Below are 27,837 nucleotides of genomic sequence, written 5' to 3' on the forward strand. Positions count from 1 at the left end.
AACAGAGTGAAAGACTGAGGGAAACAGTCTCCCTTTACGGACTGTCTTAAGGGCATGTCAAATTCCCCATAACAAGATGAGCAAAAGCCCAGCCGAGTACAGCAGAAGGCTGAGCTCCACTGGCAAAAGTCAGGCTAGGATGTTCAGACAACAGCAAAATGTTGGGCGGTACACAACTGGAGCGAAATTACCCATGCATGAAAAACTTTCCTAACATTGTTATATTTGGTCTCATGTCTCTTTCTACACTCCCTCTTGTTCTTTGTTCCAATAATTTTCTTTGTTCCTAGGCCACCTTGTGCTTCTTCTCGATTCAGTTCCTTCTCACTCCTAGCACCTAAGCATTATAATCTTCCTCTAGCTATCCGTGCTTCTTCTACTTATGTATTTCATTCCCAATTAAAAGCCCATCTTCTCGCTTTCATCTGCTTAGTCTTGGATTGTTGATTTTACCATCATTGTAATTTTTTTATTGTACTGCTGGAACCATTTTTTGTTAAAACACTTTGGCGAAAGCACTCCGTATATAAAATACAAATATAATACAATAGACCTGCTTGAGCTAACTCCTCGGAAATAGTCTGTTTCCCACGTTGGTGTTTCTTTAGAGTTAATTTGTACATCCATTCTTCTTTGAGGCTAATCTGCGTTTGCTGTTGGTGCCAAGCTCATCATTTTTATACTGTGGGCCTCATCACGACCTTGGCGGTAACCCTTAAATCCGGCGGTAGCGCTATTACTGCCGGATTTGAGGGTCTGCTGAATCAGGGCCTCGGCAGATTTCAACCCAGCTCTGAGCTGGTGTGAAATCCACCGAGAATTCGCGCTCATACCGCCGGCAGGAAATCCGCCGGCGGTATGAGTGCGAAATTTCCCCATTGAGCCCAATGGGGAATGGGGCATTCCCGAATGGGCTCAATGGGGAATGGGGACTTCCAAGTCCGCCCAACTCGTGATCCCGCGCTATTAGCGCCAGGGGCTATGGCGGTCGCGCTAATAGCCCCAGCGCTAATACCGCCAGCGTTACCGCCGAGGTCGTGATGAGGCCCTTTGACTCACAGCTGCCCAAATACTTGATGGATATGGACATTTTATGAGATTTTAACCAAGATTTGGAAAACTCACACGTTTTAGCTCATGATAGCTGACAAGGCTTCATAAGGAGTTGAGCAAGAAACAAACAGAAAGCATTCATAATCAAAAACCAACCTTGGGCTCAACTTCGATCATTACATAAATTGGTTACCGGTCTCAATTCATGTTGAGTCAATTGATTAAAAGGAGTTAAATTAATGAGGCACATGTTATTGTTTAGGGTTCCTTAAATTGATTCAACATCAGAATCCCAATATAGCTTATCTTAGCAGTAGGAGAACTGTGCCTAAGCTGCTGGTTTGAATTTAGGTCTGTACATATCTGGCAGATCGGTCTAACGTGAGTGTCGTCAGTTATTCTGCTGCCAGGACTTCCCAGACGTTTGCCCCCTCTCGTTCACTATCATCTGGTCTGCGATTCTCCAGTTTCTGGCTAGACGGTTTGCTGTCATGAGTAGGAGGGTGATCAAATCAGCCATTGCACCAGATATTGGATATGGTCCCTCTGCAGCATCTCCCAACATCAACACCAGTGGGACCAGCGGTAGCAATGGACCAGTAATATCCTTGATTTTCAAGAGAAACTCCTTCCAGAAGATCTGGGGCAACTCCACAACATATAAATGAGCGACCCTCACTCTCCACCATTTCTCCAACAAAGGAGGCTATATGTAGGAGATTTTTTGTGGATTTGCTCTGGTGTGGATAACAAATGAAAGCAAATGTTATGATTATTCCCTGTTTGTAACACATAATAAATATCTATGGACCCTAGACCATACCCAGGAATCTAGAGGGATTTGGATGTGTAATTCCTCCCATTTTTTTCATACATCATTGTGTCTCGGCCAGGTCTATTTTGTGTGTATGAGTGAGATGCATTTCTTATGCAGCCCGCTAAGCAGTGCCGATTCTAGTGGAGAGTCTTGTATCGTACCTACTGCTTTCACCTGTGTGTTGGATTCACAGGGTCTAATTTTTACGTAGCAGAATCTTTCTGCTTCTAAATAATTAAAGACCTCTTTTTAAGCCTTGAAATACAATGGCACCCGATGTGCATATAAATGCGACAGATGCTCTAGCGCTCCCCGGTATCCAGTGTAAATAATGAAAAGATTACATTTTAAACGACACCTGAATAACAAAAAGTTGAATCTTTTAGTAGAAGTATATATGGGGGTGGGGTAAGGGATTAAAAGGGGTGGGGGTCGTTGTGGTAGGGTAAAAAGGTTATAGAAACGTGTTTGGTGGAGGAAACCCCAAATGAAGAAAAACATATGGACTTTTTTATTCAGGTTTTATAAATGTATGTCGTTATTTAGATTGTCGTTATAATCTTGACAGGCTATTTATAATGTGCTTAATATCCAGAGGTTTATAAGTGCGGACCCGGGGATTGAACCTGTGTTGCGCCGTGTCCTCTTGCTTCCAAGGCGAGCATGATGCCCCTAAGCTATCCTCCCGAGACAGACATTGAACCGCCCTCCCCTTTTCCACCTTTCCCACCTCAAATTCTCCATCCCATGTGTAAAATCTGTGTTACTTAATATTGGGGAAGTGAACCCTAGTCCCCCTTTTATTTGTTCAGTGTATTTGCTTTGGCCTATTAGTTTAAAGCAGTCCTAATCGATGTGAGTCGGTTACCCCTAGACTTCATAGCTGTCTGAGTAAGGTGGGAGTAAAGACTCTAAGGTCGCTGTCACGATGCCAGCTCCCGGGGAGCCGGCTCAGGCCCTGCGTCCCCGAAAGCGGACATCAAGTCCCCAGGGAAGGTCCCAGCAACCCCTTATAGGGGCCCTTTGGACAGTGTCCTGGCGCCTATGGCGCCAGGCTCATAGAAAACGTCAGTCCTGGCGCCATAGGCGCCAGGCTCATTATGAAAGTGTTTGGGTGCACTTACCTGATGCAGACCATGCTGCAGAACCCCGGCCTCCTTGAGGCCTGAAAGGAACTACTTTACCTGTGGGACTCATTTACCACCCGGGCGTGGTCGGGGAAGGATACATACCTGATTGGAGGAAGGACACATTCTAGGAACCTCTTCCAAGGCTATTTAAACCACACCCGATCAGCCACACGTGCTTCGCGTTGTTCTGCATCTAGCAGCTGGACGCTCACCGTGTCTGCTCCTGCATCTTGACTTCTGCCACACCTGCCAGCATCCTGAATCACCTGCAAAGGAAGGGAACAAGAGAACAGAAGAAGGAAAAGGCCTCACCTGCTAAATCTGCATCCCAGAGACATTTCGCCGACAATCCTGAAAAGGAAGACATTTATTTTTAAAAGCACATCGCATCGATCGCTGCAGCGCTGCATTCTACTCAACTTTACAGGGGGCCTCCATGTTCAGCAGCGACCATCCGGATTCGCAGTCGCGCCCCCGCGCCTAGGGAGAAAAAGACAAGAACAAAGGTGAGAGAAAGAAGGGAAAGGGGAAGCTAAAACTCCATGTCAAGACTTGCCTGTTGGGTCATTCCCTTTTCATTTCGGATCCGCGCCGCATCCAGGCATTTTCGGACCCCGGCCCCTAAGGGGAAAAAGACATCAGCGTTAATGAGTGAATGCAAAGACATTACCAAAACACTCATTAAAGACTTACCTGATTTCCACAAGGATTTCACCGCTCACCTCGGGTCGGTGCCTGTTCCCCGGCATTCCGTACCCCGGCCCCTATGGGGAAAAAGACACTAGCATTAGAACATTAATGCATGGACACAAGGGGAACCACTTATAGAAAAACTTACCTGGAAGCCAAGCAAGTTTAGTTCTCACCCATCCGAAAATCCAGTGACGTAACTGGATACCAACGCGCCCCTGCATCAGAAGCAGGATGGAGAGCTCGTCCTTCCAGACCCTAAGGTGAGACGCTACGGGGAAGCACAGAAGGGTTTTGAGGAGGGTGAGAGGGGTAAGTGGGAGGCCGATTGCATTACCCGGCAGACAGTTAACCCCCTATTCTCACCTACAGAAGGATACTTCTGCGAGTCAGACAAGCCAGATCTGGGGCCCGGTCCAGTCCGTCTTCCGAACCCTGCGCATCACCTTAGACGAGGTCACAGCAGCGCGAACCAGGCCAGCGCCCCCGTGGGAGTCAGGTGAGCGTTAGTCACCTCAGTTGCATCTTATTTCAGTGCTACCCAGTGCGGCGAATGGTATGGTATTGTTTATAAAGTACCTATACACAGCCAAGTGTTTCAAAGAGCTCAAGGAGGGTGGGAACATGGTGGGGGAAAAACAGTTGCTCAGAGCCCTTGAATTTCTGAGATGATCATAGTCTGCACAGGCAGAGTAAATGCGTAAAATACATTTAATAGTTTGAGATACGGCAAATAGGCCTGACAGCGATTCTGCATTTCTTTTAGTGCAATAAGGGGGAACAGAAAGGCGATCTTTAGGCACAGTGCATACGGATCGTGCAAGTGCACAAATGGTCACAGGGTGGGGGGGTCCAAGTGCACCCGGTCCGTGGGGACTGGGGTAAGTGTAGAGAGAGCCACTCTCTTCGGTTATTTCTCAAGTGCAGTGAGTGTGGTTGGGGTGTAGGGCCCTGAGCCAGGTGCGAAAGAGGACTGGTGGGAGTGCCAGGGACTTGAGACTGAGGTACACCAGGCATCCAGTCAGCAAGCTGTAAGAAAGAGGCTGGAGAGAGGGAAAGAGCAGAGAACTAGGTTAGCAGTGTAGAGGCTGAGAGAAGGAAGAGAAGGGGAAGGTCTTGAGGAGTTTCCGTGACTTAAGAAGATCATGCTCAAGACAGATGGCAGCAGAGAGGCTATTCCAGAGGGAGGCACCTGCTGAGGATAAGGATCTCACTCCAAATCTCTGCTTGGAGAACCGACTAACTCGCAGAAGGTTGGAGGTAGATGAGCGGAGGGCTCGTGAGGGAAAGTATTTAGGTAGGCAGCTTTGCAGGTGGGTAGGTCCCGGGCCCAAGAAAGCCTTGTGAAGGATGCAGAGGGTATTGAACTTGATCCTTGCAGCCACAGGGAGCCAGTGAAGGGATTTCAGCACCGGAGAGATGCGGTCCGTAGGCTTGAGACCTAGGATCAGTCTTGCGGTTCGGTTCTGGATGAGTTGAAGAGGGCACAAGGCAGAAGAGGGGAGGTTGAGGAAGAGGCTGTTGCAATAGTCCAGCCTAGAGAGAACCAGAGAGGGAAAGTGAGAAAAGGTAGAGTACCTCTGAGGAGGTGTAGCTGATAGACTTTTTAGAGATGTCCGAAATGTGAGAGAAGAAGGAGAGAGTGGAGTAAAAAATGACTCCAAGGTTTCTTGCCTTGTAGAAGGTTGCGGGCACGTGGCCAAAGGAGGCCGGCCAGAGTGAAAGTGGGAAAGCGGGAGCAGGGGTACCAAGGCGAACAATCTCAGTCTTACTGGCTTTGAGGCAGAGGTTGTTTGCAGTACACCACGACTGAATAGTGGACAGTCAGATATGAGCGAGGAATAGGAGGCGGCTGAGGTTAGCCTGAAAGATAGCTGTGTGTCATTCGCCTAACACTGGAAGTTAGTGGTGAAAGTGGCAATCACACTTGCCAGGGCAGCCATATAGATGTTGAAGATCCAGGGGGATATGTTAGATCCCTGGGGAACGCCACAAGTTGCCAGTGCTATATTTGAGAGAAAAGCTCATAGAGTTCCACCTGGGATGGGCGGTCAGAGAAAAAGGAGGTTAACCACGCCAGAGCCCGACCTGTGATTCCCAGGGTGTCAGAGATGTGTGATCAGGATGTTGTGGTCAACTGTGTTAAAGGCAGCGGAGAGGTCGAGGAGAATGAGGACAGAGGGAGTATTAGTGTCAAGATTTGAGAGCAGATCTTCATCGGTGTTCAGAAGAGCAGTGTCCGTGCCTCTCTGGATGCTCTAAAGCCAGACTTGTTCCATTACCACTCAGCTGCCCTACATTTGAGTTTAAGAGCAGCCAGGTAGAAGTCGTACCAAGAGCTGCACTTTTTGGAAAGCTTCAGTCGGACCCTCATGACATGGGCAAGAGTGTTTGGGATAGAGAAATTGAGGTTAGTGAGGGCTGTGTTAGGGTGGGAGTCAGCCGAAGGAATCGGTGGAGGAGAGTAGGCGGAGGCAAAGGCAGCCACTGTCACTTTTTTCCATGGGTCTGGTGACTTTGAAGCCGAGTGGCTCTGCAGGGTGTGTTGCTGCAAGAGAAGAGCTTCACGTGTGTTGAGAGAAGATGGTGGTCAGTCCAAGAGAGGGAGGTAGTGAGAGGGATAGATAGAGAGAGAGGGATGTCAGTAGAGATGAGAGCATCCAAGGTGTGGCCCGCGGTGTGTGTGTGTCGAGCCAGTGGGTAGGATAGATAGATATAGAGAGAGAGAGAGAGAGAGAGAGAGAGAGAGAGAGAGAGACGCAAAGGTTGCGGAAAGGACCTGCGGTGTCAGGAGAGTGCAAATGGATGTTCAGGTCACCCATCAGGAGGAGTTGAGACGAGGAAGAGAGTAGGCGAAGAGCCATTATGAAACCATTGAGATATTTGGGCGATCTGGGGTAGCCCGTATGTATCTGTTAACATCTGTAGCACCCCGTCCTCCCATAGGTAATCTCGTAAAAATAATTTCTGCTGGGATCCCGGTTTGCTTCTTTCCCCCAAACACATTTCAATATCTTTTGCTGTAATGAATTAACCTATATCACCAGGTATTGTAAGGCAAGCCCCTGGCTCGAATATACAATTCTGGGGATCAAATTTGCCAAGAAATCTCCTGGGCAGACCACTTACTAAATTTTGAGATAGTGCTCTGAATAACGGGACCACATTGGCCTTGTGTAAATTGCTTATTTTTGGGGTCATTTGGATTCCCAAATATTCACCCCTAGAGAACCATTCAAAAAGGAACATCTTCTCTAGTTGACCTAATGTGCTCTTGATAGTTCAATTCTTAGCCCCTGTGATTTGGATTGATTCACTTTGAATCCTGAACCTTGCTCAAAGTTTTCAATTTCTTCTAGTAACTCTAAAAGATCCTCTTCTACCTAATGTGAGACCTAAAATTACATAGTCTGCATGTAGCAATAATTTAGGTATTTGTTCCCAGGATTCTCTGAATCCCTTGATTCATCCTAATCCTTAGTGCAAACAGCTCTGTGGTTATAGCAAATAATGTGGGGGAGGGGGGTACAAGAGGCATCCCTGGTAAGTCCACCTGGACAGTAATATGTCTTTTAGTGCCCCATTGAGACAGGTCCTGCGGTTAAGTGTGACCAGTGTTGCCAATACATATTCTGTAAATTTGGGTCCAAAGCCAAATGTTTCAAGAGTCTTCCTAACAAATTACCAGTCTCTCCTATCGAGCACTTTATGCGCATCTGGAGCGGGCAGCCCTACCAGTATGCTGTCCCGTTTGCTACCTTTGAGGATTGAGAGACCTACAGCGCCTTGCAGCATTGTGGGATTCCATTAATGGAATAATTCTTCGTACACCACCTTAACTCACGGTGGTAGTTCAGACCAGTCGCGCACGTGATAGGAGTCCGAACAGGTCCCCCTTCAGACAGATTAAGCGGAACGAGCAACACAAGTGCTCACGTCTACTCATAGAGATGATCTATGCGTAACCGAGACTCAGTCCATTTTTACTAAGCAGCATCAGTCTGCTTAGGGAGTGCACTTGCCTGCCGCCTGACCCTACATCCACAAGGTCTTCAGATTTCTCTGATTACTTTCACAACTAGCTTCCATGCTCTCCTTTCCTTGCCCTGAAGAAGGTCCTGTGTGACCCATACAGTCATCTTTGCATCAACGTCTGAAACTCGAGTTGGCACCAGTCAGCTAGTTTTTGTATTTTCAGGATTAGGGTTCTCTAACTGCATGAGCCGTGTGTATTAACTGTAGTGATTAGGTGTCAAACTCACCCGCCACATTCTACAGAGAAATGCCGCAGATTGTCTACTATTGACAGCGCTTGCTGGATTTGTATACCAGATAAGGGGGTGTCTGATCAGACTTTTTAGCCTCCAGTGAAGTCTGTGTTATGTACTTTTTGTTCCATTTTCTTAATCTATGTCTTTATTTTAGATACACATGTTAGTATGAATGAGTGTGGTTGTGTGAATGTTGGTTGGATGCAGCACCTCTCGCTAGACAAATTGTAGATCTTGTGAGGGAAGGGGGAGGGATAACTAGATTTGTTTTGTTCTATCAATGAATATTTTTGTCCCCGAGTTGTGTGAATGGATTGCATTCATTTTATCTTATGTTATGTTTTGATTTCATATATCTTCTTGAATACATTTTCCATTTTCCAAAATGCAGTGTTAATGTTTTACTAAAATAAATGGGTATTAAGCCAGTTTTTGTGAAATCGCAGACAGGCTTCTCCTCCTTGTGTTGTACCTTCTAGGATACTGACAACTCTTCGGCTATTATCCTGTGCATATCGATGTGTTCTAAAGCCTGTTTGATCCTGATTAGTTAGTCTAGGAAGAACCTCTACCTGTCTTGTGGCCATGACTTTGTTCTATCTTTGCATCAAAGTTTAGTTTAGCAGCCTTATCAGGCAATAAGAATCACAAAGATTAGCCCCCTAAACTGGTTTTAGAATTAGTGATGTAATTGCCCCCGAGATGGAGGGTTGTGGGGTTATTGAGCTATATGTAGGGATTGAGTTAAAAACTTGGTTCTACCAGTTTATGTTTAAATTACAGGTGTAAAGCGCCGCACTATACCCTGGGCAAACTGGTCCCTTATGCCCTGCAAGCATCGCAGCTTCTTGCTGCTCAGCACTTCTCCCTGCTGCCTCTTGTACCTAGGTATTAACACCAGACTTTGTTCAGGGACTTAAACCGCTCAGGCGCAGCCTCAGTTACCAGACGAGCTGCTGCTTCTCAGCGGCATCATGGCCATGTGGCGATGTATCTTCCACGGCTCCACCTCACCTTCCTTGGAGGCCATTCTCCCTAAATCTGCAACTAGCGGGGCTGCCGGTTGTTCACATACCCTTCACTTTGTGTTATGCTCCTCGAGGTATTATCAGCTGGATCGGTATGGTGCACTGGCCCACAAGCCCTCCAGTGCATGCTAGCTACAGAGAAGTCTTTAATGGCGCCAAGCCTAATTACGTCCTCACACCATCCCTTTCAATGCTTTTGAAATAACAGGGGGTCAGGAGTGGCATTGGTGTATTCTGGAGATCATCCTGTCTCAGTTTAAGACTTGTGGGCCTTTTACTAATGAAGGATTTAAAAATGGTTTTGGAATCAATGTGTTCAATGACAACTGCATACAACCATGCATGCTGTGTCATTTGGAGCAGAGAAAAGACCAGCAAACAAATGGAGTTGTTATAGGAGTATTGACGTGGTGTAGTTAATGTAATTAATTGAGGGAGATTAATCACCAGTAACGCTAGTTTGAAAGTTCAAATGAGTGCTTGTTTAGGACAGTGGATACATGAATGGGTACATAAAAGGGTACATAAAAGGAGAAAGCTGGAATAGAAATGATTTTTACTAAAATGTTTCAGTTGTTGGGGGCTGGAGGGGTGGTATGGCATATGGAGTACTAGAGGTTGGGTAATTTCATCATGCTTTGGCCAGTCAGGATTTCATAGTCTGGAAACAGATTGTTGCTTGTGCTGTTAATTGCACTTCTGATACTCTTACGTCCCGTCCCCTTTCCTCCATACTGTATGGACGTCCCTTCCAAGGGACTGAAGACAGAACCTTTTTCACCAGAAAAAAAACTTCTTCCCCTTTAAATTTAGAGGCGCGCTGGGGAGCAGCCCGGGGAGCCTGCGCTGCCCAGACTCTGCCCTCCTGTGCCACACCTCAGTCCCCTTTTCCGCGTCAACGGGAACGGGCCAAATTCACCAGTGCTCCTGGGTTTGGCTTCGGCCATGTAATACCATGCATGGATACTTCTTCTCTTTGTATTTTTTGTCTTTTTATCATTCAGGTACTCGGTCCTCAGGCGTCACGCTCATCCCCGGCACATGTCGACTTCCACAGGGTTCAGCAGGTGTTAATCCTGCAACAGGGTCTTCCAACTTCAGACCCCCACGCCCTCTGCCTACGTTGCCTTGACCAGACTAGGGTTGGCAAGCTTGTTCAGCGTGTAGCTCGCTGTCCTCGAAAGCGCTGAGGAATAGACTAGCCAGGTAGAGGGAGCTCTTCCAGAGTCTCCTCCAGAGGACCTCAAGAAATTCGTCAAACATTGTACCAACCCAAGGTAGGGCCAATATTCTCCATCGCATCCCCGAAAGGGAGACTCATGCCCGTGGACTCTCCCGCGCGGGATGCACCGGTCAGGTCTTTCTACCAGCACGTGCACCGAGGCTGCTACAGCTACCGCCCTTCGGGCCGAGGGATCCTCTGATCCTCCTGGTGACAGTGTTGAGGTACCGGAAGCTTCTTTAACCGGTTCTTCACCTGAGGGGCTCCGCCCTTGTACCGGCATCATGGCTGAGGGGCTACGCCCTAGTACCGGCAATACGTAGGAGGGGCCGCCTGAACACAGCTCTACTGACCCCTGGGTCGAGGGTGTCACACCTACCGGGCCTAGGCCTGAAGAGCAGGGTAGACCTTGTGATCCATACGCAAGAGTCCATCAAGGAGGCCGGGCTGAGCAACACGTTGCAGGCACGTGGCAGGCAGCTCAACAAGATGGCCACCACGCCAGACACAGGCCCCCGTCCGACACCATTCCAGGAATTCGGCAAAGGAGTGTCATGGTGGGACTGGCCTCAACCAGGTACGTGGCCTACGGCCTATCCCTCTTTTGCGCAGGGCAGCTTTCCTTTGCGTCCATATGGGCAGGGTACGCAGCGGCTCCAGCAGCTCCCTGCTACCCCGTCAGCACCCCCTGCCACCTCCTTGGGCAGTGAAGAAGCTTTCTTCGAGAGGTTCCTCTGCCTCATGAAGTCTCCTCGGACGGGGCTTATCCGCAAAGACGCAGTCAGGGAAATCCTTCCTGCAATGCTTCGGCACCACAGACTCTTCCGCCGACGCCCCAGGCCCTGGCGCAGCTGCCTCCTCCGGCTCCTCAGCCAACGCCCCAGGCGGTTCTGTACCAGCCTCCTCTGGCCGCGGTCCCTGTACCCCACCATCCGGCGCCCTTTACTCCTCCTCCACAGTATCACCCTGACCCACAGGATACGGATGAGAAGGATCCGGACATGCCATCCTCAGGCAGGGCCTTCCACGAACGTCTTGCTGGGCTAGTGGAGTATCTGGGCCTAACCCAGCTCGAGGTCGAGCAGCCTGCAGAGGAGGTCCTGGCAGAAGTCCTCACGTGACCCCCCCCATCCCCCTCTGCCAAATCGGGAATTCCTCTGCAAACCGATGTAGTCTCTCTGGCCAAGAAGGGCTGGCTCAAACACCACTTGGCCCAGCCAGTCAATCGATGCCTGGATGTCAAGTACAGGCAGGTGGAGGGGGGATACACTCTTGCTCTCAGCCCATCCTCAGCCACACTCCTCGGTGATCGCTGCAGCATCAGGATACGCCAAGCCTCAGTCCTCAGCCGCCTCCTCTGCTGCGCTGTTAGGCAAGGAGGAGAAGATCTTGGAGGCATATGGCAAGAAGCTCTATTCCAACGCGTCCTTGCATCTTCGTCAGACCAACGCTGATGCCATGCTGGTTGCCGCCAACCAAAGATTATGGCGGGAAATTGGGGACGTCCTTCCGGAACTCCCTGCTCCGAGCCAATCACGGTTTAAGATAGGGCTAGCCGAAGACAAGCTGGTGGCGCATGACCTCATGGAATCCATTGTGGCCCATATTGACACCTCTAACCATGCCATCTGTATTGCCACAGACATGAGGACAGCCTGACTCCGGGCAACAGAATTCAACCCGGACGTCCAGGAACGCATAATAGAACTACCATTCGAGGGGCGGGGGGGGACCTCTTCCACGGAGGAAGAGCTGGGCAAAAAGAAAAAACAGCTCACATACGGCTAAGTCTTTATCCATTCTTACAAGGACCATGCCCAAATCGTACACCCAATCTCAGCAGTGCTCCAACAGGCGTCGTACGTACGGAGGGTTCCGCGGCTTCCAGGAACAGAGATCCAGGCAGCCGGACTGCTCGCCATCTCAGAACCGGCGCAAGCAACAAAAAGGGGGATTGGGGGCAGTTGGGTCTTTTTCCAGTTCCCCTCCTCCGCGACAGCCTCCGAGGGAAAGAAGGCATTACACGCACCTTTGGGTCCACGTTTCTCCGGTGGGGGGCAGACTTGCTCTCCATGCACATTTCTGGTACCAGTATTTCCTGGACCCTTGTATCCTCTCACTAGTATCCATGGGATACCGCCTTCCTATCCCAGCCTCTCCTCCACTCCCACAGGTTGGGACAGCAACTCCTTTGGCGGAGATCCGGTTGCTCGTAGAGAGCTAGGCAGTGGAGCAAATCCCAGCCTCCTAGCGAGGCTTTGGCATTTACTCCAGGATTTTCGCCATTCAGAAGAACAACCAGGCGAGTCTGAGAGTTGTGCTGGATCTTTCCACCCTCAACCTCTCCTTACCCCTGCAAAAATTCAAGATGGTTGCGCCAGCTTTTATAGAGGCGACATTGGACAAGGGAGACTGGATGTGCTTCCTGGATCTGAAGGACGCGTTCCCGATCTGACAGCCCCATCCTTCTTTCCTATGGTTCAGGATCCTGGGCTACCACTTTCAATACAAGGACCTTCCTTTTGGCCTGAACTCAGCCCCCAGGGTATTTACTAGGTTCATGAATGCAGTGGCGGCCCTCCTCAGAGTGCAGGGCCTCCACATCTGTGCGGGCTACATCTTCGGAAGCGGTTCACCACTCTTCCCATGCCCATATGAACACACTGCACGATCTGGGCTTCTCGCTCAATCTCAAGAAGTCGCCGCTGCTGCCTATGCAGACTGACATTCCTGGGCCTCACCTGGCACATATGCTCCGAGAAGGTCTTTCTGTCGGAAGAAAAGGTCTCAGCCATCAAGAGGGCCACCACCCACTTCCTCAGCAGGGAAGCAACCTCGGCATGCTGATACCAACGTCTCCTGGGTCTATTGGCAGCGGTCCTATTAGCTGTCCCGCACACGAGACTAAGGATGAGGAGGATCCAGGTGCACTGCGTAGCCTCGTGGAACCAGGAGCGGGGCTCTCAGTCTGAGATTATCAACGTTCCTCCGTTGCTCCACCCGGACCTAACTTGGTGGTCCCAAAACTGCAACCTACGGACGGGCAAGTGCTTCCGGCTGCCCATTCCGCAGGCCACCATCACCACGGATTCCTCGCTCGAGGGCGGGGGGGATCCACCCTGGACGATCTCAGTCCACAGCACCTGGACTTGGCAGGACCACGAATTTCACATCAATTGGTTAGAGCTGAACACCATCTGGGTAGCGTTCAGGGCATTCCTACCATGTCTCAGGGGCAAGGTTGTCCTCATCCAGACGGACAACTCGACCAGCATGTACTGTCAACAAGCAAGGAGGCACCAGATGCCCTTCTCTGTTCAGACTGGCAATCAGCACGTGGGAGTGGGCTCTGGAAAACGACATCTACCTCACGGCAGTCCACCTCCTGTGGGAAGCCAACCTGGAAGCGGGCAAGCTGGGAGCTGACAATTACGAGTGGCAGCTAAACGGCCTCGTTATTCAGGAGCTCTTCAACAGGTGGGGTCATCCCCAGCTGGATCTCTTTGCCACCTGGCCCAACAAGAAGTGCCCCCAGTTTGTCTTCTGGCAGGGGCAGGGCCCCCGCTCCCTGGGCGTCGCATTTCACCCCCTGTTGAACAGCATGAAGGCCTCTCACAGGCTAATCTGGAGATCATACAGGGCGCTAGGAACAAGGCTACCAGGGCCCGGTACTAAAGCAAATGGACCAGATTCTTCCACTAGGCAGACTCCAAGGAAATTGATCCCATGGCATGCACTTTGGACAGAATGCTTTCCTTCTCGGCACACCTCGCACCTGCCGCATTTACCTCACAGCCATCAGAGCTTACAGGGATTCAGAGGAGAGCATCTTCACCTCCTTCAATCCTATCATCAAACATCTGATGGGACTCGCAAGTCTCTACCCGCCCATCAAGAGGCTGTACCCGGTGTGGGACCTTAACATAGTCTTGGGCACCCTGGCACACAAACCATTCGAGCCAATGACGTCTGCGGACCTCAGGCTGGTCACCACCGAGACAGCCTTACTAGTCGGCCTCGGCGCATAGGGTCAACGAAATCCAGGCGCTGGTCGCCTCAGAACCAGATACTACCTTTCACAAGGACAATGTAGTCCTGTGGACACACCCAGCATTTCTGCCCAAGGTGCTGTCTTCGTTCCACTTGAACGAGGAAATAGTCCTTCCTACGTTTTTTCCTGATCCCAAGGACGAGGCACAGAGTGCTGCACTGCCTGGATGTCAGGCATGCCCTGAAATTCTACTTGGACAGGACCAAGGGCGTCCGCAAATCGGATGCCCTGTTTGTCTCTTTCAGAGGCTGAAGACCTGGCTATCGGGCCTCTCAGGCTTCCATATCCCACTGGATGGTCTCTGCCATTGAGGAAGCGTATGAGGTCCAGCACAAGCCACTTCCAGCCAACATGCAGCCCACGCAGTCAGGGCCAAGGCAACTGTTATCGCATTCGAGTGCCATGTCCCTTGTCAAGTCCTAAGCAGGGCGGCCACTTGGGCCTCTCCCTCGGCTTTCTGCAAGCATTACTGTTTGGATGCTGGCTCTAGATCTGATGCGGCTTTCGGAGAGGCAGTTCTCTGGAACCTATTTGCTTAAGGAGGGTCTCCTTTCCTCCCTGGGGCTACAATCAGTTGTAATCGCCCATATAGTATGAATGAAAGGGGATGGGACGTAAGAGTAATTATAAGTTACTCACCGTAGTGACTAACGTACTTTTAGTCCATAGTCACCTTTCCTCCATACGTCCCACCAACCTCCCCCATAATAATACTGGTGTCATTAGGCAATGCTAAACCTATTGGCGATGCGTCATTGGGGACTGCGGTGTGGCGCCGGACGGCGGTGTCGGGGCAGCGCATGCTCCCTGGGCCGCTTCCCTGCGCGCGCGCGCCTCTAAATTTAAAGGGAAAGAAGGTTTTTTTTGGTGAAAAAGGTTCTGTCTCCTGTCCCTTGGAATAGACGCCCATACAGTATGGAGGAAAGGGGACTATGGACTGGGAGTATGTTAGTCACTACGGTGAGTAACTTATCATTTTTTTAGTGACTTATTACTAATTTACACTTCATTTAATGTTCAGCATTAAGATGGAAGGAATGCAATGCTAGGTTATTCAGTATTTTTGTATTTTGAGCAAACAAATTAAATGTTTTGTAAAGTACAAGCTCAATTTCTACTACATTTTTGTAAGGCTCGGCGTTCACACTAAAGATTAGCATTAGCTTGGTTCTAAAAGAAACCTTATCTGATTTGAATAAGAAAGTGAAGTGGTGATTTCATATTCGGTCAAAAATGGCTACATTTTGGTTGAAATCTAGCGCTTTAGATGTTGAATATCTGGAGTGCCAACTTGTCTCATTTTTATATCTGCTTTATTGAAGCAAATAAGGATAGTAAGTGGTTACATTTAATACCTTTTTTCTTTTTTTTTCCTCACACATTTTCCACTGACAGCCTGAGAACTTGCTCCTGGCAAGTAAATGCAAGGGAGCTGCAGTGAAACTTGCAGATTTTGGGCTGGCTATCGAAGTGCAGGCGGAGCAGCAGGCATGGTTTGGTAAGAAGATTTTAAGTTTTTTTTTTTTTTTTTTTTTTTTTTTTTTGGTTTATTATTATACAGGCTTTATTGATTTTGGTAGACAAACATATACATCGAGCCATCTTAATAAGTAGAACGCATTACTGTTACCAAATCTTTAACCCACCTGACGTACATCACACTTAAATGTTTGTTTCCCACCCCCCTCCACTTTCCACTCCCCTGTTGAACAAGTCACAATACCACTGCTATATATGTTACTGCTGTGTCTGGTCAATTAACTCGTTCGCTGGGGGCTCTTGTCCCAGCTATGGATCTGTGGAAACCGATGTGAACAGTGTTTGTGTGAGTGTGTTCCATGCCGTGAGTGCCACATTCGGATCAGATGGACTCCCATGCACTGCTTTCAGACAGACCGTTGTCTCTGCCTAAGCCTGTTTTTTAAGGTCCTGCCACCAATCTTCTAGACTAGGGCCCCTCGGACTTCCAGCTCATTGCTATCCGTCACTTGGCTAGAATGAACACTAAGTCTTCCATTTTAGAGATATGATGTAAATGTTTGGGGCGTGTAAAGCAACCAAGCAAGCAGGCCTTTGGCGAGAGTGGATTTATATTAAGACCTCTTTTTAGCATTCTATCTGCAATCTCCCCCCTGTTCTGCGATATGCTGTGACATGACCAGAACTTGTGCATCATATCCGCGCCTGTAGCTTCACATCTAGGGCAACTTTGTGCCACAGCTTCTGGAAACTTTGATATCTTGAGGGGTCAAGTATGCTCTATGCGTTACATACAATTGGATGAATTGCAGCCTCGAGTTCCGAGATACTTTGATACTGTATTATCTGAGCCCCTTGCGCATCAAGTAACTTCATCCCCATGTCTTCCTCCCACCGGGACTTTGTGTTGGGGGAGGGACCACACACCAGAAGGAACCCATATAGCCTGGAAATCGTGTGCGATTCCTCAGCTATGTCATACATGGTGTCAATTGATGGAAGCGCGTCTGCTGCTTCCGTATATGTTGGCCACCTACGTATAATTGTTTTTTTTAAATAGTGCAATATAACAGGTACCGGCCATGATGGACACCCGTGGTGTTAACCAATTCCATGAAGGGTACAAAGAAGGTACCTGTGAGCAGCTCCCCTATAGTAACAATGCCCCTAGGTTCCCAGTGGGCTTGGGCACCATTATGCACTGGAGATGCTTCCGGGGGAACAGCGGCCAGAGGGATCTATGCAGAGAACGGGTCTTTCATTTTTATTAACACTAATGCCCTATCTCACGTATCCCCCACTACACCAGGTGTGGATGGCGGGCCACTTGCAACTTTTTGCGCCATAGAAACTCTTTCAAGAAGGAGTGCAGCACTGCTGGTTGTAAGAGCTTGGTGTCTGGCGTGGGTTCATCCGCTAGCCAGCCTACCACCAATTGAAGCTGCCCCACCAAATAATAAATCTCAAAATGCGGGACCCTGATGCCCCCCTCCTCATATGGTCTCTAGCGAGGCTAATGAGATCCTACATTTGCCAAAGTTCCACAGAAATTCCCTACACAAAGGGTCCAACGCTTTAAAAGAGGCCTTTGGAATATTATATGGGATGATGTTTGGATGGTAATGTAGGACCCTAGGGAGGATGACCTTCTTTAACAGTGCCGCTCTACCCATTACAGACAAGGGAAATTTCTTCCAGAAAGTCCTGGAGTTCTGTATCCCTACCAGGGCCCTCTGTGTATTACTTTCATGCTTTCTGACCGGATCATGAAAAATGTCTTCCCCCAGGTAACGAAATGTGGTAGTGCTCCAAATTCAAGGCCGGCTTTGGCAAGTTTTTGGGATGTATCTTAGCCAGTCCGGCTAATGGGAACAGAGAGGACTTATCCATGCTAACTGTGATCCCTGAGATCTGAGTGAAGCTAGCAATGGCATTGATTACCATTTCTAAATTGTCTTTGGTGTTTTGCACTTATATTAGCGTGTCGTCAGTGTAAAGAAACACTGGCGGGGTGAGTCTGTTCTCCTGCTCTCAATATGGCAGAGAGGCACAGAGGACCCCAGCCAAGATGCTCTATTATTGGTATCCTGGTGGAGCAACCAAGGCTTAGCTCTCAGTAGGTGATGCGGGCTCGTTCTTAAAGGATAGTTCCGGGACTTTTTTTTTATTGTCCCTACGGTTCGGCCATGTGTTTTTAAGCATAAATCGGTAGATCGTAGAAAACTTTCCTATGGACCTTACCCGACTTTTCGTCCATTAACGCACTTGAAATCAGCCGCCATTTTCTGATAATCCTATCATTTCCCCCCATCGACCTGGCTCACCTGCTTTTGCGGCACTAAATCAAATCCCCCGCCCCTGAGCCTGACATCAGCAGACGCGTACCGCCCATTTCCCAACGCCAAAGCACGTTTCGTGTCAACAATCGCTGCGCCTCAGCTAATGAAGTGTCGCCATGGAAATGGCAGGACGCCTCTTTCCTCTATGTATAAACACACCGTTTCACAACACACAGCAGCAGATTTTCGATTCCATTGCTCTCTCTGTGTTACTTTGAGTATTCTGTGACTCGTTTCTGTGCTCTGGTCAGCTACCTTCGCCGCTTCTAGGCCTTGTGAACACCTGTACCATCTCTGTAAATTATTTTACTTTCTTTACCACACAATGGCGACAATAATGCCGTATGTGTACGAGCCCGAGTACACCGAGGAAGAACTACTGGAAAGGCAAGCACGCAAAAACGATGGGGATTCGGACGGCAGTTGGGAGGACCAGTCAACGGATGAAGAGCCTGGACCATGTCGCATGGACGGCGTCTCCACCTGGTGCACGTGCAATCGGTGCGAGCTAATGCCAACTGAGGAGAACTGCTGCTGCCGTGAAAATTCCGGGTGCTTGGCCTACATTTCGGAAGGCGAGCCAAGTCCGCAATGCATCACCGAGCTGCCAGAGTTCAGGGAAGCCTGCCTCTCACGGACCGTGTTGAGGATGATGATGGTGCTTATGCACGAACTTCGCGGCACTGTTCGTCCGCGTAATACGAGTAACGAGTAAGTATACTCTGGTTTTGATGTCAGTGAGTGATGCCACTACTATGTCATATTCTAGATAGAATTTTTTTCAAAGCAGGATGACATTTTTTACCTGAATCGACAGTGTTAAGAAAGTTTTGTCATTTTAATACAGTTTGCATCTTTCATTTTCACAGGTGGTACAGGCTGGTGGCCTAGCGTTGCTTCACTTGGTGGCTTCACGGGAGGCTCGGACACCGCGTTCGTAGAGTAATACCTGCCTGTGCGGTACTTGCCATTAGACAACATTTCCCCAGAGACAGTGGACAATATCGCGGATTTTCCCTGGATGTGCTGCAACCGGAACTTTACAATGTGTAATGTTTATTATTTATGTTCAATTGAAATTAAGATCTAAAATAAAACCCAACATATATTTTAACAATGGTTGTTTTGATTTTTTAAATGAATCTAGTGTGTCTCCATTGAATAGTCTTCCTGTGCCTTGTCTTGTCACACCACATGTCTCCGGCCAGCATCCTCCCTCACGCTGGCCGCCCACCTTCAATCCTCATAACCGTTGAACCCATATGCAGCAGACATACATATGTTATTTTGCGGGTTGGCATCAAGCCTCCCGGCCTTGCCTCCTCCCCCAAAAATACTTACCACACCACTTTGTTCAAGCGTTGGCAATAAAAGGAAGGCCGTTGGATTTTATTGATACAAAACATGGTTATAGGTAAATAATCAATATGGTTGATCATAATAAATCATCCTTTTTGGCACCGGGTACAGAGATGACCCCCTCTGGCCCGTGCCGCCTTGCCACCACAGGCCAGCATGCTGCTGACTAACTGCCTAGGCATCCAGGGTCTCCAGGGTGAACTGCACCCATATATTCTCCTGGGAGGGTGAGGTATTTATAAACTCACCCCCCTGCCTTCCATGTACTAGATCCTTGGTGAGGCCTGCGGCAAACGAGTCTTGTCTGCACGACCACCGCCCTAATCCACCCCCCCCCCCCCCCCCGCCCTATCAAAGGCAGTTCGCACCGGGGTACTTGTGCTGCCAAGTGGAGCTGTCAGGGAGCGATAAAGGCCAAGAGGTGCCAAAGAACAAGTACACTTCAAAGTGGTCTATAGAGCATGGGTTGTTGTTCCCATGACTACCTCCAGACCCCGTGTCTCCTGCCAAGCATCCCCCCTCACGCTGGGCGGCCCCCTGCAATCCACATAATGCCACGACATATACACGTCATTCATTCACAAACACACCCCTGTTTCGAATTATTTATAACCCACTTCATATTTCTAATGTGAACTTCTTTGCGCTTTGCTAGTCAACCCGTGAAGGTGCTGGTTATCTGCTCTTCGTCTCTGTGAACTTCCGTGACCACTTCGAGGAAACTCGTCAGTTTGCAACCTGTGAACTGCTCCCTGTTCTACGACAAGAAACTACTCTGATCCCTGCATCTAACTGTTTGTTCGTCAAGGTAAGGCCATGTACAATAATCATTTTGCGTCCAATTTCTTTTCGTTCAAGACAGTACATGCAAGTAACTAGTCACATGTTCTGAGTTTAGTCAAATTATCTTTCTATTTCTTTAAAGTTATTCAAATACTTATCCGCATGTGAATAACGTGTATAGTTCCAAGAACCAAAACGAACCTTGCATTGAACCTTTTATGTGTCATTTAATTTTTTAACACATTGGTATTCATAGAGACTTGTTGATCTTTACTTTTCAGAACTTTCCACAATGCCTGCTTGTTCCATTGGCGGTTGCCCTTCGAAGACCCATAATAAATCTGAAGGTACTATAATGCATGTTTTCCCTAAGACAATAGATCAGATAAGAGAATGGGTCCGATATTGCGGATATCCACCGTCTGAGCTTGAAAGTAGAGTCCTAGAAGTCTTTGCGGACAAGAGGGGTGATTGATACCGCATCTGCAGCAGGCACTTTAGCTCAGACATGTACTCCACATCAATGCTAATAAAGAAGAACACACCGCGAGCGAGGCGAAAATTGCTCTCAACCGCTATTCCCACTCTATCCGTCCACATCCCTCCACTGTGAGTCAAGTTTACGTATTTATCTCTCGGCCTTGCGGTAGTGTGTAGCATTATTTAACAATTTCCCCATTTATGTATCCACTCAATATGAAGGCGGAAGATTCTCCATCCGTGTCGTTATTGCAGTCATCAGCCACTTCAAGCGCCTATCGGGTAATCTTACTTAGCTATTCTGCCACTGACTTCTTTTAGGCATGTAAATCAATAGTTTTAATTGATCGTGTAATTATTTTACCTGATGGTACACCCTTGTACTCGTCCTCTAGTCTTTGTTTTCAGTTATAATTATTGTTATCCAAAATAATGCAAGTACTGTCTTTCAGGGAGATGCTGAGGAGTCCAACGTATTGACGACCACCGTTGATGTCACTCAGATGCTCGAGGTACGTATCCGCACAGTTCCATCGATGGAGATCATCGGATCTTGCATTCTTGTAGCGTGATTGTTACACACAATGTTTCTTTCGTTTTTAGCCATTGATATGTCCTTCTGTCGTCGCCCTCCTATGTGTCTTCTTTTTTCAATATTGTGTTCATTACTAATGAAAGTCCTATGTTTCAGGGAGTCGATGGAGCATTAGTCCAAGAAGAAGGGGGAGCACGCAGTTACGGGTCGGCGCAACAGCTTGCAGAAGTGTGCACCGCAGTTACATCGTCCCTTGATGTTCTTATGCATTTCGAGGTATGGATACTGACAGTTCGATCAAACGAAATCATATGACATGATTACATCCGCTATACTTCCTTCTTTATTAACGCAATTACTATGTTTCAGGGAGATGACGGAGCTTCTTCTACAAGAATATCACCCCTAGTAGTTGATGCAGATCTCTGGGTGGTGACACTTCCAACGATAAAGCAAATCTAATAATATTTACATATCCATTATTTATTTTAGACAACTGATCATTTGTGCAGGTCTATTTAGATGAGCCGTTGACGCCAGCATAAAGTTTATGTTCTTTTTAACAAAATAGAAAACCATACTAATGCAATTACTGTGTTTCAGGGAGTTACTGAAGCATCATCTTCAATAATATCATCAATGGAAGTCTATGAGGAGCCCGAGGTATGGATCTTGACAGTTCCATCTAACTAGATCAACAATGCGTGAATAATTGTCGTTTGAATGTTCTACACAAAGCGTTCATTTGTGTTTTGCTATTGAGATGTACGTGGGTATTGGTCCCCAAGTACTTTTTGTGTTTTCGATATTATTATACATACTAATGAAAGTCCTATGTTTCAGGGAGTCGATGGAGCGTCAGTGCGTGATGGATGTGCTTATCATGAAAATATAGCCGTTGCAGCGCAAGAGGAAGTGGAGACATGCACACACGAGTCGGAGCAACAGCGTCCTGATGTTGAAGTTCGAGGCAAGAAAGTTTCAAAGAAAAGAAAGCAAAAGAAGGTTAGTGTCCTGGTCACTATATTATGTTGTTTTTCACTGTTATTAGTTCAATACTGTAAGTTGTGTTTAAACTGAACATCCCTTTTCCAATCTGTCCTCTAGTTGCGAGTGGGTGTACGAACTAGATCTACACAGACAGTGAAGCGAACGAGAGATGTTGCTTGTCAAACCTTTTGGCAGGGACTTGAGACTGGAGATGCATCGTGCCAATGGGAAGAATATCAAGTGATTGACAACGGAGCTGTACCACCACCAGCCATTGATAGTGAATGTCTTCCTCGTAGTTCGGATGCAGTCGGAGATCAATTCACAGAATCCACACCCGCAAAAACTAAGACCGCGAGAAAGTTGAAGAAATTGTTTTATTCACCCATCGCCGGAGAAGGAACAGATGTTGCAATGGAAGAGAATGAAGTGGACGACAATGAAACACCATCAATATCACTGAACATAGCGGAAGACGATATCAGAGATTCTACCTTTCATGTGAGTGACATGTCCTCAACGTTACAGGCCGAACCAGCTGGGATGCAGAGTGACAGTATAAGGAAAGAGGCCAAATTCATTGTATTCGATAGTTGTTTGATTGATATTATTATTCGGATGAAATGTGGGCATTCGGTTGGTGGGGAAGTATGTGGGGAGCCATTGATTAATGTGACTCGTGCAATTCGAGGCACTAACCTTAAAATACATGCCACCTGTACAAAATATCATCCTTTCTTATGGTCTGCACAACCCATGCTGGGGCAACTGCCAGCAGGCAATCTACTTTGTGCAGCGGCCGCACTTTTTAGTGGTTCAAGTTTTAAAAAGTTAGTCTTTCTTTCAGTTTGTGGGAATCCATTTCATTGCAAAAACTCAGTTCTACAAATACCAAACCGATTATCTATTTCCAGCCATTAGCGAAGCTTGGAGAATGGAAAAAATGTCTATTGATAGTACATTCGCGGGCAAACGGTTCAGACTAGCCGGTGATGGACAGTGTGACAGCCCAGGATTTTCAGCCAAGTACTGCACCTACCACTTTCAGGACATGGAAAGTAAGAAAATTGTGAGTTCGGTGGTCGTGCAGGTGTCACAAAGTACATCCTCAGTGGCCATGGAGAAAGTTGGCTTTGTAGCATCATTGCAAGAACTACAATCGCGGGGAATGGTGATCGAACTGATAGCCACGGACAGACACGTTTCAATTGCCAAGACAATGAGAGAAAAGTACAAAAATATAAATCACCAATTTGACGTTTGGCATCTTGCAAAAACAATCAATAAAAAAATGTCGGCTGCAGGTAAAAAAAAAGATATGCAAGGTATTTCACAGTGGTCCAAGTCAATCAGCAACCATCTTTGGTGGAGCTCAAAAACATGTGGAGGGTCGTTGGAAATTCTACTGGAAAAATGGCGGTCAGTAATGCTACACTGTACCAACGTTCACCGTTGGAACACAAACCAACATTTCCACAATTGTGAACATGGCCATTTGTCCACAGAGGAGGCACGGAAGAAGAAGTGGTTGATTCCTTCATCACCCACTCACAAAGCCATTGAAAAGATTGTATTTGATAAAACTATAACCAGAGATTTGAGGGGACTCACGGAATTCTGCCACACAGGAGATTTGGAGGTGTTCCACAATATGTGCCTAAAGTACAGGCCAAACCACCCAACATTGCCTCTGTTCCATGTCCACCTAAAGAAGAGCTCATTGAGAAATACACATCACGGTTTAAATGATTGTAATTTGATTGTCTGTTCTCTCGAGTCTCCTCATGTCGCAGGCCCATTGAATATGTGTAGCTATGTATTGTGTGAATAAAAGTGATTGCTCAGTGTACATGCAATGTGTCTATCCAACCTTGTTCATTTGCGCATTAAATTAAACCAAACAGTAATATAAATCATTTTTCAAAAAATATAGAATGTCTCCGTATTTATGGTTCTCTGGGGCTGCTAAGCACGCATACAAAATGCAAAGATGGAGTGTAAATTTCAAGTCCTGTGAGATGGCCTTACACTGAATGTAGCTAACTAGGAATGTGTGCTCGTTCAAAGTGAAGGTCAGCTGCTTTGATTTTTTGCTTGGGTGCCGGAATGGCCCACGACTCAGTATAAGGTTCTATTGTTATTTGACCTTGACAGGCCGGGACCATCCCGAAAGACTTCTTTTTGGGGGTGTGGTGCAATAACGTAAGAAACGATAATGAATAAAATTTCAGAAACGATAGCCATTTAATGTTCGTTCATTAGAAGAAATAACGTCGGCATAGAAGGAGTGGTATTTCGGGGCTGCCCTACGCACAGACACAATGGAAAATGCAAATATAATGTAAGTAACTCTTTAGATGAGTTTATACCGCAATTTAATTACTATACAGTAGCTTTAAAGACGGGTTAAGTTGTACTTGTTCGTTCAATGTGGCATATTGTTTTGTACCGCGCACTATCTTGAGGAGAACAATCTCCTTTTACGGAAGCACCTCAAAACCTTACTCTTTGCTTCTGCTTTCTCTCTCCCTCTCCCCTGCTACAACTGGTCCACTGTCTGCGACCTCAGTCCTGGGCCCTTCCACTCTCCACCTGCACTGCCTCACTGTCAACCCCTGCACTGGGGGACTGTCTCAGTATCCTACAGCCCCCCCTTCCCAGCACTTGTTCTGCACTTACCTTGCACTCTCCACCAGCTGGCCCTATGTATTTATTATTTTATGCTACTTACCTTGTACTCCACTTCTCCCCTCCCCTTCCCCTTGCACTTTTACCTTCCCCCTACCCCTGCACTTGCGCGATCTGAATGACACCTGGCCTAGTAGGATCGTTGTCTGTCTTCTCCTTGTTCCCCCCCCCCTCCCTGCCTCACCACGCCTTGAAACACTTGTGTATAGGCGCGTTGCAAATGCCATATTATATCATATCAGTGACAAAGTGGTCCACTGGCGCTCAGGCGGCTGTGAAAAAGGCGGAGGAGAGGGGGTGGGTTACTGGAAATGAGGTATAATATCCAGTTGCACTGTCCTAGCTATGAAATAATTTCCCGACCTAATATATAAAATGAATAATTTTAATGAAGATCTGATGGTGAGACTAATTTCATTTTTTATGTTTTTAAAACGGGTACATCACTCATTATTGTGTGCGTCATGAGTACCAGACACCGGCGGATGGGTTTTTCAACCGCCAGTTGCTTCTCTGCGTGAACAACGTTACCACCCTGACCATTTTATGGGACGATCGCCAAGTACAAGTATCCCCTTACGCGGTACTAATGGCTAGATGCAACATACATACCGATGTGGTGGCCTAGTGCCTCGTTGTTGGAACAGCCATGCGATTATCAGTGCGACCGAAGAGCTTATTTTATCGTAAACCAACACCCTGTGTACTGCACACGAACATCGCTTGCCTCAAGACGAACTATTTTGGATCGAGAGCAAAGAAAAATGCAAATCGCTGAATATTCTCTAAACATTTGATGTCCAATAAATGTACTTTGCCAAATGTACAATCTTGCAGTTTGCTTTTAAACCACAGTTTCATATTCCGAATTGTGGCGCTGTGTTGTGAGCTGATCTGTGTTGATTTCCGGGTTCTGTGTGGAGTCGCGTAGAAGACGCCTGGGCGCGTTTGCCTACGCAGCACAGTCACGTCACGGATAGAGGCGGGGAATATGAATGTTTTGATGAAGTCTGTTTCAGGGGTGGGGGATTTGATTTAGTGCCGCAAAAGCAGGTGAGCCAGGGCGATGGGGGGAAATGATAGGATTATCAGAAAATGGCGGCTGATTTCGAGTGCGTTAATGGACGAAAAGTCGGGTAAGGTCCATAGAAAAGTTTTCTACGATCTACCGATGTATGCTTAAAAACACATGGCCGAACCGTAGGGACAATAAAAAAAAAAGTCCCGGAACTATCCTTTAAGTACAATGTAGTCCCCAAGCACCCACAAAGGAATGTCCACATACTGTATTAGTGAAAACAGTCTTTATATAATTAAGCTTCACGGTTATATAACCAATGCCAATAACTCACTTTGTGCTTAGTTAATCTACAATGTCAAATATATACACAGTTATATGTGGTACCACAATTACTATCAGATTTCATTAAAGTGCATCAACGTGACTTAGTTTAAATGTCACACAAATCAAGTAATAAAGAGAACCAACAATAGACATAGGAGGAAAGCAGTTGGTTAGAAAATTGGAAGAATACTGGCCACTTTACCTAGACACAGTTCTGTATGAGGATCCCCCCACCTGGGCAACCTGTAAATAAAGATCTATCGTACAAGCCCAGTCCATATATTGTTCATCAGTCTTATTTCCTTATAAATAATTCTACAACCCCAATGTACCTGGAATAGCAGAGTTTGTCGGTTCGTCGACGGATCCTTCTTGACCGGCTCCCTTTAAGGCAGGAGCCAAGGATCGTAGAGATCCCACGAGTAAAAAGGGGTGAACACTGTCATTGTGGCAGCAGCTTCGGTTCTTGCGGTGCACCTCGACGACAAGTGTTCGTTGCCGCAAGGAGTCAATGAAGAACGTTGGCCCAGCAGGGGCGTTGAGTCGTGAGCGTCTCTGCAGCCTTCGGGTGGCGGGAAACCCACCAGCAGATTCTCCTCGATCGTTGGCGGCCTTGACTTTCTCCGGCAGGACGAAAGCGGTCGACGAGGATGAGCAAGGGAGTCCTTGTTTCAATGATGTTAGGCAAAGGGAGCACTGCAGATCAGGTCGGCGACTGCGGTCGGCGACGGTGGATGCTGTCCGGTGCTTCTCTTCGTTCTCCTCGGCGGACCCCTTCTCCGGTCGGCAGCCTTTCGTAGGTCTACCAGGGAGCTTTGGCAAAGATTAGCTGGTGCACGATGGTCCCCCTTAGCTTGGGAAGATGTCGCCTAGCCAGGTCCTCTCTTGGATCAGTTATTGAAAGCACAGCAGCTTTCAGATTGCAACTAAGGGAAAAGCGGTTCACCTTCTTTTCTCCAGCATGGGGTCTGGCATGGATTCACATGCTCATGAATATTCCCCGTCAGGCTGGGAATCCTCGGTAAAGAAAAAACCAGTATCAGTTTCGTTTCTGATCTGTCTTTCGTAGTAGTAACCAATCACTGATCTCTGCGTCATACTGACCACAGCCAATGACTGCTCTCTACCCAAGCCCCGCCTCTGGCAGCCATCCTCAGATTTTTACCGCACGTTCAAGTGTTGGGATCCTCGTGCTATTGCTCTCGAGCGTTAGTGCTATTTTTTCACGTTTTTTTCTCAAAAACTTTGATTTTTTTCGGTCAAAAGAGCCTCAAGCTCCACCGTTTCTTCATCCGATCAACGGGGACCCGTGTCGGATTTGTCTACGCCCCTCAAGGGTGAAGATTTCGTCGAGCCACGCTTTTGAGGGACTCCAGAAGTTTCTCAGGCCCATCTCGGACATGGCCCAGGAGAAGGGAAGCTCGACGCCCGGAAAGCTGTTCAGGGTCTGCCCTGGATGCCAGCTTCAGAATGTATTTAAGGAGGACGAACACTCCTTTTGTCTGTACTGCCTACATGAGGACAAGACGCACGTGGAGAAGGACTGTGCGTTTTGCGGCAATATGTCGGAGCGGACC

General features: G+C 47.6%; 1 protein-coding gene across 26 annotated transcripts in view; it reads left to right on the forward strand.

Moving 5' to 3' along the window:
• Nucleotides 1–27,837, forward strand: part of CAMK2G (calcium/calmodulin dependent protein kinase II gamma) — a 2,374,050-nt gene that overhangs the window by 842,920 nt on the left and 1,503,293 nt on the right. For all 26 annotated transcript variants that reach the window (XM_069610663.1, XM_069610670.1, XM_069610673.1 and 23 more), the window contains exon 7: nucleotides 15,658–15,760. In XM_069610663.1, the coding sequence (XP_069466764.1) occupies nucleotides 15,658–15,760 (103 nt within the window). The remainder of the gene's footprint in view (nucleotides 1–15,657; nucleotides 15,761–27,837) is intronic.

This window comes from Ambystoma mexicanum, chromosome 8 (genome assembly GCF_040938575.1).
Source record: "Ambystoma mexicanum isolate Mex_15411 chromosome 8, UKY_AmexF1_1, whole genome shotgun sequence".
NCBI classification, from domain to species: Eukaryota; Metazoa; Chordata; class Amphibia; order Caudata; family Ambystomatidae; genus Ambystoma; species Ambystoma mexicanum.